We start from the raw sequence: 18,362 nt of genomic DNA, 5'->3' as shown, positions 1-18,362 counted from the left end.
TTATTTGCTGTTCATATTTCTTCATTTAAGAATTGTGTGTTCATCTCAGATGCCCGTTTTTGGACTGGGTCTTTAAATCTGGGAGAACTTACATTTTTTTTTTTGAGCTCTGTATATGTTCTGGATGGTAATCCTTTGTCTGAGGGACAGCTGGTAAACATTTTCTCCCACTGGTGGGTTGTCTCTTCGCCCTGTTAATGGTTTCTCTTTCTGTGCAAAACCTTTTCAGTAGGGTAAGATCCCATTTGTGGATTCTTTGTGACATTTCCTGTGCAGTTGGGGTCTTGTTCGTAAAGTCTTTGCCTACACCAATGTCTTCAAGAGTTTCATTCACGTACTCTTATCTTTTAGCAGATTCAGTGTTTCTGTTTTAATATTAAGATCTTTGATACATTCTGATTTTAACTTAGTACATGGTGAAAGATACAGGCCCAGTTTTAATCTTCAGCATGTATAAAGCCAGTTTTTCCAGCACCATTTATTAAATAATTTCTTCCAGTGAATGTGTTTGGCACCTTTGTCAAAGATAAGGTGACTTAATATGCCTGGAGTTGTTTCTGTATCTTCTAATCTGTACCATTGATCTTCAGGTCTTATTTTTCCTCCAGTAATACCACACTGTTTTGATCACAATAGTTTTATAATGTAATTTCAAGTCAGGGATTTTGATGCCCCCTGTCCTATCTTTGTTGCCCAGGATTGCCTTTGCTATTCTAGGTCTCTTATGATTCCAGATGAATTTTAGAATTGTTTTCTCTAATTCTGTGAGATATGCTGTTAGAATTTTGATTGGGATTGCATTGACTCTGTATAACAGTTTTGGAAGTATGGCCATTTTCACTATATTGGTTCTTCCTATCGAAGAGCATGGAACCTCTCTCCATATTCTAATGTCCTCTTCAATCTCCTTTTTCAGAGTATTGTAGTTTTCAATGTAGAGGTATTTTACATCCTCCTTTGTTAGATTGATTGCTAGGCATTTCATGGGTTTTTTTTGCATGCAATTGTAAGAGGTATTGTTTCCCTGATTTTTCTCTCAGTGAGTTTTTTATTTCTGTACAGGAAGGCTATTGATTTTTGAGTGTTGACTTTATGACTAGCTAATGTTGTTGAATTTATTACACCTAGAAATCTTTTGGTGTTTTCTTTTGTTTGTTTGTTTTGGGGCTTGAACTCACAACTTCACACTTGCCAAGCAGGCGCATATGCTGCTGACCTAAATCCCCAGCCCTTCATTTCCTATCTTTATTCCTTTTATTTCTTTCTCTTATCTAATTACTCTAGCTAAAGTTTCCAGAACTATGTTGAATAAGAGTGGAGGCAGTGGACATCCTTGTCTTGTTATTGATTTTAGACAGAAAGCTTTCAGACCAATTTTCTGTGTGGTTTTTAGCATGAATGGCTGCTGAACTTTGTCAGAAGCTTTTTCTACATCTGTTGAGATGACTATATGATTTTTGCCCTTGGCTCTGCTAATATGGTATATTACATTTATGGACTTATGTATGTTGAACCATCTCTACATCCCTAGTATGAATCCCACTTGATCATGGTACACAATCTTCTAGATCATTTCCTGCACTCTTTGCCTATATCTTATTAAGGATTTTTGCATCAGTGTTCATCAGGGAGACTGGTCTGTTCTCTCTCTTAGTTGAGTCCTCTCTGGGTTTGGTATCAAAGTAATGCATGCGTTCAGGAATGAATGTGAAAGTATTGCTTCCCATTCAGTTTCATTAGTTTAAGAACCAGTGGTGTTAGGTCATCTCTAAATTTATTGTAGAATTCAGCAGTGAATCCGTCAGGACCTGGGATTTCTTCTGTTCATAGGGTTTTTTTGGTTTGTTTGTTTGTTTGTTTGTTTGTTTCTTTTTTGTCTTTTTGAGACTGTCTCACTATACAGTTCAGGCTGGTCTCGAACTCGCAACTATCCTCCTGCCTCAGCCTCTCGAGTGCTAGGATTACAGGCATGAGCCACCATGCCTGGCTCTGTTCATAGGTTTTTAATTGTATCTTCAATTTCATTTGTTGATTTTGGGTTATTTAGGATCTTTATATCTTTTTTTTTTTTTTTTTTGTCTTTTTCGTTTTTATCGGTACCAGGGATCAAACTCACGACTGCCTGCTTGCAAGGCAGGCGCTTATGCCGCTGAGCTAAATCCCCAGCCCCGAGAATACAAGTTTTGAAAGCAGGTATAAATGATCTGGATTTCTACAGAATCTATTGTGATTTCACCCTTTTCATTGCTAATTGCATGGATTTGAATCTCTTTTTTTTTTTTTTTTTTTTTTTTTTGTCCTTTTTTGACAGGGAAAAGTTTTGTCAGTTTTACTTAATCTTTTGAAAAACCAACTCCTCAGGGGCTGGGGATTTAGCTCAGCGGCATAAGGACCTGCCTTGCAAGCAGGCCGTCATGAGTTCAATCCCCGGTACCAATAAAAAAGAAAAAGACAAAAAAAAAAAAAAAAAAAAAGAAAAACCAACTCCTCAATTCCCTGATTCTTTGTGTTGTTGTTTTAATGTACTGTATGTTAATTTTGATAGGATTATTTCCTAAAGATTAAAAATATTTCCAAAAGATGAGAAGTATAAAACAAAAGAGGCCTTTATTCTGAGAACACAGAGAGAGATGACTGGCACGCCGGCCGCTGGTATAAGTAGCCTAAGCTTAGGGCAGTGCCCTAAGGCCATTAGAGATGCACAGGTATTTCATTGGCACACGTTTGGCGCCAGGGGCAGATTCTGAAGGGTGGGGAGATACAGAGTTACAGGTAAATCTCTAGGGGTGGGGGAGACAGGAGCTTTCTGATTCTGGCCCAGGTCTTTTTTTGACTACTGGTCTGGGCCAACAACCCTTTCAAATTTCTGCTCTGATCTTTATAATTTCCTCCCTTGTACGAGCTCTTCTTTTTCTAGAAGTTTGAGGTTCAACATTAAGTTGTTTACATGCACTTGCTCATTCAACTATAAAAACTGTCTAATTTCTTCTTTAATTTCTGTGACCGATTGGTTGTTCAGTAGGATGCTATTTAATTTCCATGTGTTTTATGAAGTTCTTGTGGTTTCCCTTTGGCATGGATTTACAATTTCATTGCAGTGTGGAATAATTTCAGTTCCTTTGCATTTACTTAAGCATGTTCTATGAGCTGATATATGGTTTGTTTTGGACAATGTCCCATGTGCAGCTGAGAAGAACGTATATTCTGATGTTGTGGGGTGGAACATTCTATAGATGTCTACTAAGTCCATTTGTTCAGAAGTTTGATTTAGCTCTCATATCTCATTGTTGATTTTTTATCTAATTGATCTGTCTTTGTGACAGTGGGTTATTGAGGTCTCCCAATATAATTGTATTAGGGCTTATTTGATTTTTCATGTCAGCAACTAATTGTTTTATATACTTGGGTGCACTGGTATTTGTTGTCTATATACTTATGACTATTATCTCTTCCTCTTGGATTGTTCTCTTTATGAGGATATAGTGACCTTCTTTGTCTCTCTTAATCAGTCTTGGCTTGAAATTCTTTATCTACAAATAGAATAGCTACCTCTGGTCCAGGGATTTAGCTCAGTGGTGTAAGTGCTCACCTAGCAAGCATGAGGTTGTAAGTTCAATCCTTTGTACCCAAAAAAGAGAAAAAAATTTTAAAAAAAAATAGCTGTCTGCTTTTTTCTGGATTCCGTCACATAGAGTTATTGTTTTCCATCCTTTGACTTTCAGTCTATGAGTTTCTTTTTGAATTAAATGTGTTTCTTATATGCAGTATATTGTTGGATCTTGCTTCTTGATCCATTCTGTCAGTGTCTTTTGACTGGGGAATTGAGACCATTAACATGGATGGTTATAACTAAAATATACTGACTTACCCTTGTCATGTTATTTTCCTATTGTTGGCTCCCCCCTTTTCCCCCTCCCTCTTAATTATTTGTGTTCCCTGGTAGATAGATTCCTTCTATTGGAATTCATGGAGCTGTAGTCCTTATTATCTCTTTCTAGAATGTCCTTCAGAACATTTTCAAGTGCTGGTTTGGTGATCATAAATTTCTTCAGATGTTCTTTGTCATGGAAGTATTTTACTTCTCCATCAATTTTGAAAGGTAGTTTTGCGGGATACGTCAATCTGGGTTGAAAATTGTTTTCCTTTAGAATTTGGAATACTTCATTCCAAGATCTGCTTGACTTAAGAGTTTGTGCTGAGAAGTCAGCTGTGATTCTGATGGGCTTTCCTTTATAGATGATTTGGTTCTTTAACAGTTTTTAGGATTCTATTCTTTTTTTTATTCTATTCTTGTGTTGAATTTCTGGAATCTTGACAATAATATGCCTGGCTGTAGATTTTTTTTTTTTAATCGTTACGAATTGGAGTTCTCTATATGCCTTGTTTATCTGCATGTCAAATTCTTTTTTTCTACCACGAAAGTTTTCTGTAGTGAAGTTTATAAATATTTTTTCCATGTCATTCATGGTATCTCCTGCTTGTTTGTTGACTCCAATTACTCTTAAACTATTCTTCTTTGTCTCATTTAGCAGCTGCTGGATTGATTTCTCATGATCTCTTGGTATTTTTGACAAATCTTTCTTTTCCTAGTCGCTAACTGCAAGCCTGTCTTTAATATCTGAGATCCTGCTTCACATTGGCCTAATCTGCTTTGAATACTTCCAGTGGAGTTTTTATTCTAGGTATCTGCTTGAATCTGCTTTATGAATTCCGTTTCTTTCCTATGCTGAGCTTCCATACTTTGCTTAAGCTTTTTTTTTTTTTTTAAACTCTGTGTCTGCTCTAATGTCACTAAGCATGGTGTGGATTTTGGTAATCTCTGTATTGTCTCAGGGATTATTTCTGATTGCAGTTTTTCCAGAGCCTCATTCAATTACTTTGTTGTTTCTACTTCAGAGAGATCTGGTGGGGGGCTTTTTGGATTGTCCCTCCTCATTGCTCCCTAGGTTTGCCTTTGGTGAACTGAATGTCTGAGATTGCGTTTTGCTTAGATGTATTCTCATTTTATTTTCTCTCTCTCTCTCTCTCTCTCTTTCTCTCTCTCTCTCTCTCTCTCTCTCTCTCTCTCTCTCTCTCTCTCTAATTCTTGGGATGATACTCATAAGTTGCCTATGGTGGGTTGCTTTATTGGTAGTATTTGAGTACTTTAGGTGATTACTTCCCTGAAGTACCTTTCAGTTATAGCTAGTTTTTGGGTTTTGAGTCTATTGGAATATCTTACCTTTTCAGTTTATTGAAGATGAGAAGTTGTTACATGTTTGACCTGGTCCCTAGTTCTTTAGCACTATGCCACCATACTTGCTGTGACCCTTAGTTAATCTCAGTCATGGATTATCAGGAGCAACAGCTGCTTAGAACACTTACATCAATTTTGGCTGTAGTGGTACCAATAGCATCAAACATAGCCTGGAAAACAACGAACTGAGCTAACCCTTAATTTACAACTTTTAACCATGTGAACTACATTTGTGGTTATATAACAAGTGTAAAAGAAACCAGATAATTATTTGCAAGATGGAAGTCTGTAATGTGTTAGTTTTGCCCTCAGGATTAAAAATTTTAAATGGATTAAGCAAAAAAGAGAGAAGTGGAAGAAGAAAGAGATTAGCAGTAAGGTTGGAGATCAAAGACGAGTCACGCCAGCTTGGGGAAACTGGTGCAGAAGACTGAAGGAAAAGAGAGATGGAAGATGAAAGGAAGAGCACACGGAAGCACACCCACAAAGAGGCTAGGGACCACTGTTATACTCATATATAAACAATAAAGGAGGAGGCAAAGAAAAGAGAAACAAATGGTCCGCCTCCAGGCTTCTCTCTGGGTTCCCTAGCAGACAGGCTGTGGAGACAGAGCCCTGACTCGAGCTGCTCTGTCCCAGCAAGGCAGCCGCTGCTGTGTGGTGGAGCGGTGGAGAATCCCGGCAGGGCAGTCCCAAGAGCAGACCCGTCTGGCTTGCCTCAGTCTAGCAGTGTCCATGGGTCTGTGCTCAGCTAGGAGGAGCTGCTGGAGGAAGCCAGCAGGAGTTCTGGTTCGGGGCTTATCTGGCCCAACTCCAACATGGCTGCCAGCCAGCGCGGTCCTCCTTGTCTACTGCTACCTTCCACTGCCACATCTCTCTGCAGAGGCCTCCAGGGTCACCAGCCATCAATTGTCACTGTCACTGTCACCATGCATCTCCAGGTTCAAACAGCTCCTCTTGCGCATTGACCTTCTTCTTTGTTTGAGAGTTGATTTAATGTTTAATGAACTACAGAGTAAAGCCAGACTTTTTGCGGGGTACTGGGGTTCGAACTCACGATTTTGTGTTTACCAGGTAAGCACTTGAGCCACTAAGCTAAATCCCCAGCCCTGCCTTCTTTGTTGACGTTTTTCTTTTTATTCTCTCTGTGTACTTCAGTTTGCACTTCAGATTCTTCCTGGGTCCAGGGGACCCGCTTCCTTCCTTTTTCCTTTTTTTTTTTTTTTTTTTTAATTGGTACCAAGGATCGAACTCACAACCGCGTGCTTACAAGGCAGGCGATTATGCCGCTAAGCTAAATCCCCAGCCCCTACTTCCTTCCTTTTTGTCTTCTTCCCGTTGCTGCATTCCAGCATCTGGATGATAACTCTCAGAAAGGCTGTTTTGTCTGCTGCTTATCACTCCGCCATCTTCCTGAAAGTCAGTAGGTTGTTTTAACTGATTTAAAATTAGAATGTCAGCCAGCCTGGTGTACTCACCAGGTGAATATGAAGGTGAGCATGCCATGACCAAGGATAACAACCTGCTTGGCAAGTTTGCACTCACAGGCACACTTCTTCACCCCATGGTGTTCCTCAGATTGAGGTCACTTTTGACATTGATGGTGATGGCATCTTCAATATCTCTGCCAGTGAAAAGGTACAGGAAAAGAAAACAAAACAAGATTACCATCACTAATAACAAGGACCAATTGAGCAAGGAGGACATAGAGCATATGGTCTAGGAAGCAGAAGCACAATACTGAATATAACCAGAGGCAAGGTGTCCTCCAAGTCCTAAAGATGAGAAACTTCAGGGCAAAATCAGTGATGACAGAAGATTCTTGACAAGTGTAATGAAGTCACCACCTGGCTGCGTGAGAATCAGACTTCAGAGGAGCTGGAGGAAGGCTGCAGTCCTGCCATTTTCCACAGTGCAGTGCCTTCCGTGGAATTGTGCTGGAGGCTTCGCTTGTGGGGAGCTCCTCCATCTAGGGGTACTTCCTTAGGGCCCACCATTGAAGAGGTTGATTAAACAAATCCTGAGTTTAGATTTAGCATTGTTCCACACAGTAATAAAATATTGAAGGATCTAAATTTGTAACACATTCCGCAGCAGCTAATAAAGTGTAACAGTTATAGAAAAAAACTAGGCAATCTCAGTACTTGAATATGAAACATGTACACAGGGAACAGATAACACTGCACTTTATAAGCAGCATAAGTGAGCATGTAATGTCTTCAATAAAACTATTTAAAATTGACACCATAAAAAAACTAGGGCTGGGGATTTAGCTCAGCAGCATAAGCGCCTGCCTTGTAAGTGTGCAGTCGTGAGTTCGACCCCCAGTACCAATTAAAGAAAAATAAATAAAATAAAATTAATACATCAAAAAACTCATAATGAAAATGTCAAAAGGTTCCTGGCCACAGGAAGGCCAGGTGTGTACTACAAGACATCTGTGGTCAGGCCCCATGTGCACCTGTTCTGCTGGGTGACAGCAGGTGTGCTCACAGAGCCCTTTCCTCCAGTATTGTGGGGGCCATTTTACTCCCCTGCTTGCCTTGCCCTGCCGCCTCTCTCTGCATCGTTGAGCCTTCTAGTTCATCCATAGAGTCTGCTGCTGGGAGAACATTCCAACGCTGACCTGGCCCGCACAGAGTAGAGGACAGCAGATGAGCTGGGCTTGATGGCAGGTACCTGTAATCGACCAATGTGGGAGGTAGAGGCAGAAGGATCACAAGTTTGAGCCTGGCCTAGGCAACCTCCAAGTTAGTTAGGCCCTGTCTCTGAATGAATGAATGAATGAATGAATGAATGAATGAATGAATGAGTTGTAGACATGACTTAGTACAAAGGCCCTGGGTTTGATCCTGATACTGCAAAAGAAAAAAAAAAAAGAAAAGGTTTTATTTATCAGTGACTTGATAGCAAAACAGTGTTACATGTGTGTAAAGATGTCCATAAACATCACAGGGACGAACCAAGCACTTACTCAAACACTGGAGTCTTTTAGGACTCTATTGTGAATGATAAAAAATCCAGTCTAAACAGGCTGAAATAAAAGACATCTGTTAGTTGATGTAACATTTCCAGGCTAGTCAGGTCCACTCCTACAGTAGTTCTGTCTTCCCCATAGTGGGACGTGCTGCAGAGTTGATGTCTTTCCACACACAGCTGTGCTCAGATGAGAGCCCTACCATACTGCCCTTGATCTGGGTAGGTCTGCCACTCACTAACTGGGTTAGCTGGCCAGGTCTGGGCCAGGGTCAGCACCACTTGGACTCCAAGTACCTAGAGTTGCTTCCCCCAAACAAAATATAAGTATCATTGCCATGGGAAGCTAGGCAATCCTGAATGGCAGTGAATAGACAAGGATCTTCTCTTTGTATGGCTTTTACTTCCAGTTCTGTTCTGACTATGCAGAGCCTCTCCCCTGGGAGCTAGCTAGGTTAGAATTCTCAAGGGGAAATGCAGGGCCAGTAGCCCTTCCTAGCATTCACTCCAGCAGCTGGTCTCCTTCCTGCTGGCCATCACTGCTCCCCTGCCTGATGGAGTACTCTGTCAGGAGGACCTCTGTGGAGCCTGCTCTGCTCGACACTCTGGCAGTCCAGGGGACATGCTGATGCCACGTATGCCCTGTTTCCAGGACACCCCAGCAAGGAAACATTACTTCAATACATGTGCACCCAAGAACTAAAGACTGTCAGTGGGAGAGTGCATCTGGGAAGACTTCATGGAGGAGGTGACATCAGGGCTGAATTTGGAGGAGGGAATGGAAGTGTATCTGCTTGGCAGGCAAAATGACTACTATAAAAATTATTTGTTGGGGCCGGGGATATAGCTCAGCAGCGTAAGAGCCTACCTGCTAAGTGCAAGGCTAAGTGCAAGTTTAGTTCTCAGTACCAAAAGGAAAAAAACCTCTTTGTTGCTTCATCAAGGGTCTGTGGTCAGAGTCAGAAAGTATTAGGTGGCAGAGGGCCATACTGGGTGATCGAGGATGTGTAACACACGTGTTGGGCAAGCAGCTGAGTTTCCTGCAGACTTTAAGCTTTAGAATGGCTGTGAACCGGGTGGATGGCTTCATGATAGTGGCAGACCTGTGGTGCATGTGCCGTAACAGACTGTTTATCATTGAAAACGTCAAAGTTTTGCCATCACTGGTTCGGGAAGTTCCCGGCGATATGTAGCTAGATTTGAGGTGTGAGGTGAACGCAGGGAGCCCTGGGAGAGGAGGGCAAGGTGAAGTGAGAAGGAGGGTCCACTGCAGAGCTGCCCAGAAGTGGACTTTGAAAGATGTCACTGCAGCTGCATCTGGGGCTGAGGCCACTGCCAGGTTCTAAGGGAAGGCTAGGAAGCAGGCCTGCTCTAAGGTGCTGCAAGGCGAGGAGCAGGGTCCTAGACTGCTGCTCCTAACGGAAGTGGACCTGCCACTTGGGATTCTCAGTACAAGGACTGAATTGAAGGAGCGTGGGGCCTGGTGGCTTCCTGTGTTCCCGTTACTTACTTTCTATAAACAGCAGTTGAGCGCTGAATTTTCCATCCTGGCCTGTTAGGTATGTTAACTGTTCTTAATGAAGAGGCAGATGTCCTGTGAGCAGAGGGTTCTAAATTGCTCATGCAATCTACAGTCTTCTGTTATACAACTCATTCCTGTACACTGACCTTGTGTTGGATGTGCCGGACACCAGTAGAGAGCATATTTGTTCCTGTCCCACATCTCACACATCTAGGTGTGGATGAGATGTTTCCTTTAGGGCAGGCTTTGCTTTACGCAGAGCTCAGGACACTAGGTCTCTCACATACACACATACTCCAACACAGAAGCTCACTTTTCTTTAAGGTAATAAATGTCAAAATTACTGTTTCAGGAAGCAGGTACAAGCCAGTAATTGCCCAGAATCCCCAAACAGCTTTTCAGCCACAGGCCAGTGCGAGGGGCCTGGGGAGGAAGGTGTATGCTTGGACAGCAGGTGTCTTTGGTCTCTCCTCCATCACGCTGTTGTTTCTGCCTCTACCTGAACCCAACCCCCCTCAGCCTGACGGAAGTGTTCGCTTATGCAGCTAGCCCTGCCTCTGTCTGTGCCACATCTTCCACCTGTCGGCTGAGACATCAGAAGTCGATGTCCATGTCAGCCTCTGGGCACCCCAAGATGATGGTACCTCCAATAGACAGTGAAGGAGATAACTTCAAAGCTATGTAAGAAAATGCACATTCCTTGTGGAACTAATGTGTACCCACTGCTGCGTTATTTCATGCTGTGGATTTTTAGTCCCAAGATTTTGTTACAGTCATCCACAGGTGTCCTTCATGTGGTTTTTAGTTAAGCATGTCCTGTCTCATGGTGTCCTTAGTCGCTCTGTGCGTCCTTGGCCTTTGCATACCACAGAGGGCATAAGGAATGCCCTCTTCTCCCCACCTTGCTTCCAGCATGTGGAATTGTATACCATTTGTGTGCTTCCAGAATTTTTTGGTTGCCTATTCTCTGATTACCGCTGCCATTCTTTCTTTCATTTTGGCACAGTTCTGTGTGTGTAAACGGTTTCAGAGTGAAACAGGGGAAAGCTTGAGTTAGTGTTTTTCTCTGTCCTGGAAATCCCTGCATTTATCTTGTCCTTGAGAATGTGTATGTACCATTCCCTTAAACTCTGTGAGGGTTTGTCTCATTATAGCCTACTCCTGGGTGCTCCTTCTCACTTAACTTAGCTTTTGCTCCTGAGTCCTGTAAATACCCTTGGATATGGAATCATTATACTGTATCTAAGAGGTTTGTTACAATTGTAAATTTTTCTGTACCATGATTTTGTGAACAGAGATGTCAGTCTTTTTATTTTCTGATCTCATAGCACTGTTCCTGATCAGAGAACTCCAGTTGCTTCAACCCACAGTATTAGCAGTGCGGCCACCCCAGATCGAATTCACTTCCCACGAGGCACTGCCAGTCGTAGCACTTTCCACGGCCAGCCCCGGGAGCGGCGAACCGCAACGTATAATGGCCCACCTGCCTCACCCAGCCTGTCCCACGAAGCCACACCACTGTCTCAGACTCGAAGTCGAGGTTCCACTAATCTTTTTAGTAAATTAACTTCAAAACTCACAAGGCGGTAAGTGCCAGGTGATGCTGGTTGTATTGGTGCAAACATAGCAGGAGAGATGTCTTTTCTGTCGTGTAAAGCTGATGCTCAGATGCTTGTCATCATTCATGTGTGTGTGTATGTATATGTGTGTGTGTAACTTCTGACTTTAAAACCTTTAAAACAGAAATTACAGAGCACAAAGCCTTTTGGTTTCCTCTAATGCCTGTTCTTTTGATCATATGTCTATCCATATGGTGCCCTTCTGCAGTTCAGCAGGGACATGGCCCTCCATAGCAATCACGGGGTCACCATGGGTCCATGCGGGTCATCCCTGGATACACAGGAATGAGGTGTTTGTTCTCTGTTGTTACTGAATGATGAACCCTGTGTTTCTTAGAAGTTATCTTGAAGATATTCTCACTCAGTCTTAGTTGCACTGAGAGCAAGGTAACATCTAAGAAATAGTATAGCTTTAGAGATAAAATCCTGACCTATTCTAAAAATATAATATCTCAAGCTGAGCTTAATGGCACATGCCTGTAATCAAAGCTGTTCAGAAGGCTGAGGTTGAATGATCACAAGTTTGAGGCCAACTTGAACAGATTATGATCCTGTTTCAAAAAGCCAAAAAAAGAAAGAAAGAAAAAGAAACTGGTGAATCACATTATTATATTAAACAGGCAGATCTGTTGTTAGGATGCCAAATACCAGTTAGCCTAACTACACTCACATGATCCAGAGGTGTCAGGTAACCCTCTTAGTCTCTTCTCAGTCCCTTTACCACGACAGAATGGGCAGAACAGAATGATCTAAAGGGCATTGCCCTGTGACCAGCTAGGGAGACAACAAGTTCAGTCCATACAGAGTTCATGCCTGCCTGCCTTGCTTCCATCCTTCCTTCCTTCCTTCCTTGTCCCCCTCCCTCCCTTCCTTCCAGGGTTCTCCTGCCCCAGGCCTGCTTGTGCCCCTGCTTCTTCCTCAGATCTTTGGATGGTGGGAGACGGTACCAGAACAGTTCCCTGGCTGCCTTGACTCTCCTTCCCTGCTCCAGATCAGTGGGCATTGTTCCCGATGGGAGTGTGCAGCACAGGTTCACTGGAGTTCAGAAAAGCTAGCTGTGCCTGCACACTTAGTTCTAGCTGGCTCTTGGTGTTTTTAGTCACTTTGGGCCTCGTTGATGAAAACATCACCAGGCATCTTTGAATGCTTACTGTGTGCTGAGATACCTAAATGGACATCCAAATATGCAGACAGCTCAGTTTCTAACTACAGACCCCGGCATGTACTATGTATATACCCTTAGGTATACTCTCCCTGCATGGAGTATACAGCACAGACAGCTCCGGTGTGTACACGGACTATGCCTGTATGTATAATACACTTCCCACTCCTCCCGTATTTCATTTCCACAGCCCGTTTGCAGAGTGGTCAGTCTCATAGGAGAATCTGAAAATGAGATTCAGGGAGGTGAAGGCACATGTTCCAGTTCTCTACTGAAAGCACCACTGTGCCAGGCCTGCCAGGCTGCAGATGAGGCCCTTCAGTGGCCACGTGGCCCCTTAGGAGGCTCAGCAGAGGGCTGCTGTAAGCATGTGTCCTATTCTGTCATTTTCTGATTACACTTATTTCATACCATACACTATTTGAATCAAGAGTTTGAAACTGAAGTCTCTCGCTGTTGCTCTCTTGTTTTTGTTTGTTGGTTTGTTTTTGTTTCTTTTAGTCCTTTTGTTTTTCTTTAAGTACTGGGAATAGAACTCCCGACCTTGGGTGCAGGCTTAAGCCACTGAGCTAAATCCCCTCCCTTTTGTTTTTTCAATGTAGGGTCTCACTTTGTAGCATGCTGGCCTCAAACCAGTCATCCTTCTGCTCCAGGTTCCCAAATTCTCTTATTACAGGCATGTGGCACCATACCTGGCTGAGATTAAGATTCCTTGTTAAAAAAAAGTTCTGGGCTGGTCCGATGGCAGTGGGTTATCAGAACTTATTAACATTAGTGTCACTAAAGTTGGTATACCACCACCACCACCCACTGCTAAATTTGACTGGCTTTAAAAAAAAATATTTAAAAAAATAAAAAATTCTGAGTGAGCATCTTGTTTTAAAGTGCCCATCCCCAAACTTTGCAGAAAGGGAGTCTTAATCCTGTTTTATGAAAAACTATAAATTGAGATCATCATCTGTCTTAGTCCTAGTTCCATACTTTGGTTCTAGATTGTTCTTAAAAGTACTTAAAATCCTTGCTGCCGCAGTTGAAACTTCTCTCCCTAGCAGGCATTGCCGGAATTACAGTTGCAGTACCTATAGGGCTCAGATGTTGGCACTTAGATGCTGTGAGGCCGAGCTGAGGGGTCCCAGTACAAGTACTGTGTGGCTTCAGACAGCTGGGGTCTCTGCAGTTGGGAGGAGGGCCTGGTTCCCCTCCTGGCCCTGCCACCAATGCTCTGGTCTGCCCCACTCTGCAGGAGGAAGTGGCCCTGGGCCCTGAGCAGCCTGCAAGACTCCTGTCCCCCAGCGGCCTCCCTTCTCCTTGTACCTTAGCTTAGGCCATCTGAGGGAGGAAAAGAAATGTTAACTCTCACTTCCCCGATAGGAAATTAGGAAACGAAAATGCATGTTAAAGATTTTTTAATCATTTTTCAGCTAATTTAATACCAGCTTATATTTATGGAGCATTTCATTACAAAATATTTCACATGTATGATCTTTACCATGCACAGCCAGTCCCCCACATTTGATCTGTATGAAGTGGTTGGCAGTTGTCTGTTGACATTTTAGATATTTTTGTCATTATTTAAAGCAGTCCAAAATTAATCTCAAATTAGAAAAAAAAAAATTCCAAGGATTTTGTCACTTTAGTTATTCTGAATGTCCACTGTGTCCTTTGACAGATGACCTTAACCAGTCTATACTTCCCCAGACGACCCCAGTGATTTGATACCTTGAAAAGTTTTTGGTCAGATTTTGTTCACCATGACCTATGCATCTCCTTAAAAGTGCTTGATGACCATAGCCACCCCTTGCAAAAATAATTTGTTTTAGGGCTGGGGGTTTAGCTCAGCGGCATAAGCACCTACCTTGCAAGCAGGCAGTCATGAGTTCGATCCCCGGTACCGATAAAAATGAAAAAGACAAAAAATAAAATAATAATAATTGTTTTATTTTGTTACATAAAAATAAAATCCAGAGCAACCCATTTATTTAGGACCCCTCTTGTCTCAAGAACTATTCCTATTCCCCAATGAATTTTCCTACTCTTGAAAATAAAAAGTAAATAAGATCCAGCCAAGCATGGTGACACCAAGCAGCTGAGACAGAAGGAGCTCAAGTTCAAAGCTAGCCTGCAAAACTTAGCAAGACTGGGGCTGGGGATTTAGCTCAGCGGCATAAGCACCTGCCTTGCAAGCAGGCGGTCGTGAGTTCGATCCCCGGTACCGATAAAAATGAAAAAGCCAAAAAAAAAAAAAAAAAAAAAAAAAAAAAAAACTTAGCAAGACCATACTGAGGATGTCACTCAAGAATAGAGCACCCCAGGTCCAGTGTTCACTCCTGTGTGTGTGTGTGTGTGACATGCTGTGACCCTAACATTTGATTTCTATTCGTTTTGAGATCTAAAATGGAAAAGTCTATAGCCTGTTTTGTTCTTAAAAAGTGATTTATATCATACCACTGAAACATTGTTATGTAAATTATGTTCTTGAAATAAGTAATGATTTTATTAACAGTTAAATATTTCATAATGGATTTTTTTATTTTATATATGATATTCTGAAGAAAATCAAGAAATGTTATTTATTACTAGTATGTTCCAAGTATAACCATCTGAAGATCTTTAGAGCTAATGTCAGTATTTACTGAAGTTTTCTTTACAAGTTCAAATTTTTTAATATCTAGTTAAAAGATTGCATCTTCTTTAATTATCTATATTAATTATGCTTTTTCAACAAATGTCACTGTTTTGTTATTGGCCAGAAGAGGAGCTCTATATTTAGATTTTTTGTTTGTTTTCTTTCTATAACTGATTAGATTTCCGACTTAATTCATGCGAGTCCTTTTTGTTAATTTTCTTTTTGGCTTAATTTCTTTTAGAAACATGTCATTCAGGTTTATCAAAAGGTAGGATTTGTGTGTACACATTTATTTTTCAATTCTCACCCTGAAATGGCTCCTGCAATTAACCCCAGGTTTGGCTTTTCTGGCCCTGTTTTTTCCTTAAAAACTAAACTTTCTGCTGAGAACTAAATACTTATTTCCTTGAAAGGAAACTGGAGAGAAATAATTAACTCTTGTCAGAATATTAAAGGAACTGTGGCACTGTGCAATGAAGGACCTATGCATGCTCTGTGCATTTTCTTTCTTTGGTAGAATTATTTAGCATCCAAATAATTCTGTCATTGTACTAATAACACTTAGCATGCTTCTGTTTGAAGAATGAGATCTTCAGTAATATTAACATGTAATTTTTGATTAGCCACAAGCATGGGAAAGGTAAGTGGTAATTTGTGTTAATTGTCATTTTTAAAATGCAAATTATCAGTTAAGACTGATACTAGAGACAAGTGTAAAATTCAAACCTACAGCCTCATTTGGTTTTACTTTTTCAGACATTAAGACATGAGCAGCTGCATAGCACCAGTGTTTTAATATTTTGGGGAGGTTGAAGAATAAATAGTATTATCGAAAAATCACTTTCCCCAGACCACTGAAGTGTGTCTCACTATTTTTACTAAAGCACTCCTGTAAATAGTATTCTGATTTGATTTGTATTTTTGGAGTTAACAGGACACCAAAAATATTGCTGTCCTTGGAGTGAACACACAAAAAAGCAAGAAACCTGCCAATAAGGGCCAAGGCACACCTGGCCAGTGAAAGGCTGGACTGCCAGATTTCGTGTTTACAAAACCGATAGGTCGGGGCTAGGGATTTAGCTCAGCGGCATAAGCACCTGCCTTGCAAGCAGGCAGTCTGTTGTGAGTTTGATCCCCCGTACCGATAAAAAGGAAAAAGACAAAAAAAAAAAAAAAAAAAAAAAACGATGGGTCACTGAGAGGCTCTGTTCACGGGAGCTCCTTATCAAAACTGTGGGGAAAGTGCTCTCTTCCTGTGGGAAACTACTCTTTGATTATTTTTTAGTTGATCTTCCCAGTTGTCACATTTTTCCTTGGACAGAAAATGTTGCAGTTGAAGGTAGAATTCAACTGATAGCGCATGTCCTTTTCTTTGGGAAGCGTCACACAGTGAGGAGTGGGTGAAAGCCACCTGGGAGGCCCAGTGGGATGGCCCAGTGAGGCTGTGTGGCCTGTCCCTACCCACACCTGTGTCCTGCAGGAGGACCGTGTTGCCTGTTAAGTCAGACTGAGCAGGGGCTCCAATAAGGTCAACCAGGGACCAGAAAGTGCTTCGATGTGTTCATTGCCTGACTGTTGTGTTGCTACGTGGGTGGTCGTGTACTGGCGTGTAAGATTTCTTTTCTCTTTCCCACTTCTCTCTGCTTCCACATTCTATTCATTGAGGCTTCCAACTGAATATGAGAGGAACGGGAGATATGAGGGCTCAAGGTGAGGGAAACCATTTTTACTTCAAATCTCTTCTAGGTGTGTACCTTGTTTCTGTGTCACAAGGGCACTTTTCTGAATGTTCTGCATGACAGTCTTCTTGTCTGTCCATGAAGGATGCTCAGAGAGCCACCTCCTAGTGGCCAGGCGAGGAGGCTGCACCGAGCCCCAGTCACCACCAGAGGGTGCTGGTGCACTGTCAGCGCCCCCCCAGCCCCAACTCGGTGTGTTTGTGTGTATAATGTGTGGCTGCCTGAGCAGCTCTGAGCACCTCTCAGTAGTAAGGTTGGGAAGGCTGGGTTGGAGCAGGGCTCATGGGAAGAAGCCCTTGAGCATAACTGACTCCCCCTGTGGTTCTGTTCTCAAGGGATATAACAGACCTTCAGGAGGATTTGAATGTTCAGATTAGGTGTGTTTTCTTCTAAGATCTTTGTAGGACCCTTGCATCTGCTCTTTCATTTGTTGTAGCTGTTGTTTCACGATAGATAGGGTGGGTCTCTGCTTGACCTGTTGTGCACCAGTCACCACCATGGAATTGCAGGGCCACACCTACCCTTTTGTTCCCCTCCTGGTTTTTCTTTTTTTTAATTTTTTTGTCTTTTTTTGTTTGTTTGTTTGTTTTTATCGGTACCAGGGATCGAACTCACGACCGCACACTTGCAAGGAAGGCGCTTATGCCACTGAGCTAAATCCCCAGCCCCAGCCCTCCTGGTTTTTCTACCACAGCTCTGATGGTGGGACTTTTTCTGAACGAAAGCTTTCAGTAGCCCATGAAACTCCTCAGTCCTGGGTCTGGCTGCTGCACCGAGGCAGCAGGGTGAGTGCCGGCAGACTCCAGCTAGCTGGATCTGCTGCCTCTTATGTGACAGGAAGATGCTAGTGCAACCTGCCTCCTGCTCTGAGCAGGACCAGGCCTTTAGCAAGTGCTCAACATGGCCAGAGTGCCTTGGGTGCCTCTGCCCAGAGCACATTCCATTCCCCCTGCCTCCATGCAGAGGGAGGGCATCCCTTCCCCTGGCTCCGTTGTATGTTGTTGCAATCCTACGGAGACTTCAGAGCGGTCCTGAGAGGTCCCGTGGGAGGCCAGCCTTCCTCAGCCCACCTGCCTCAGCCCACCTGTCTTGCTGGCTTCCCAGGGAATGGTCTCCAGCAGATGCCTTTCCTGCGCTCTTTCCTTACCTCAGAGGCACCCTGTCTCCCAGAGTGTTGGAGAACCTGTGCTAATTTTGGCAACCTGTCGAGTATCTAACTCAGCATTTTAGCTCACCCTCTAAATCTACTAGATAAGCAGACCAGTCATTCCAGTTCTCTGTAGAGCAGTGAACTGCAATGTTTCATTTTTTTATTTCAGCAGTAAGATTATGTCACCTTAGTTGGACTTCCTGATCTTTGTTTTGTTTTTAGGTGGTGTCTCACTTTATGAACCTTTAATGGTGGCCTTGAATTCTCAGCAGTCCTTCTGCCTGGGCCTCTGGAGTAGCTGGGGGCTACAGGCACATGCTATCAACTTTTAC

General features: G+C 42.5%; 1 protein-coding gene across 11 annotated transcripts in view; it reads left to right on the top strand.

Annotated features, from left to right (window-relative positions):
• Mark3 (microtubule affinity regulating kinase 3) overlaps nt 1–18,362 on the top strand; it is a 94,921-nt gene that overhangs the window by 74,920 nt on the left and 1,639 nt on the right. For 3 of the 11 annotated variants that reach the window (XM_013144949.3, XM_005000538.4, XM_063240878.1), the window contains exons 15-18: nt 10,254–10,415; nt 11,063–11,320; nt 15,383–15,409; nt 16,807–16,851. In XM_013144949.3, coding sequence (XP_013000403.1) covers nt 10,254–10,415; nt 11,063–11,320; nt 15,383–15,409; nt 16,807–16,851 — 492 coding nt within the window. The remainder of the gene's footprint in view (nt 1–10,253; nt 10,416–11,062; nt 11,321–15,382; nt 15,410–16,806; nt 16,852–18,362) is intronic. The other 8 variants (XM_013144951.3, XM_005000543.4, XM_005000541.4 and 5 more) reach the window with 7 other exon arrangements.

Source organism: Cavia porcellus, unplaced genomic scaffold (genome assembly GCF_034190915.1).
Source record: "Cavia porcellus strain 051 isolate PalLab524CR breed Dunkin Hartley unplaced genomic scaffold, mCavPor4.1 scaffold_31, whole genome shotgun sequence".
NCBI classification, from domain to species: Eukaryota; Metazoa; Chordata; class Mammalia; order Rodentia; family Caviidae; genus Cavia; species Cavia porcellus.
Note: the sequence above shows the minus strand (reverse complement) of the source record. Positions and strands in the feature narration are given on the sequence as shown.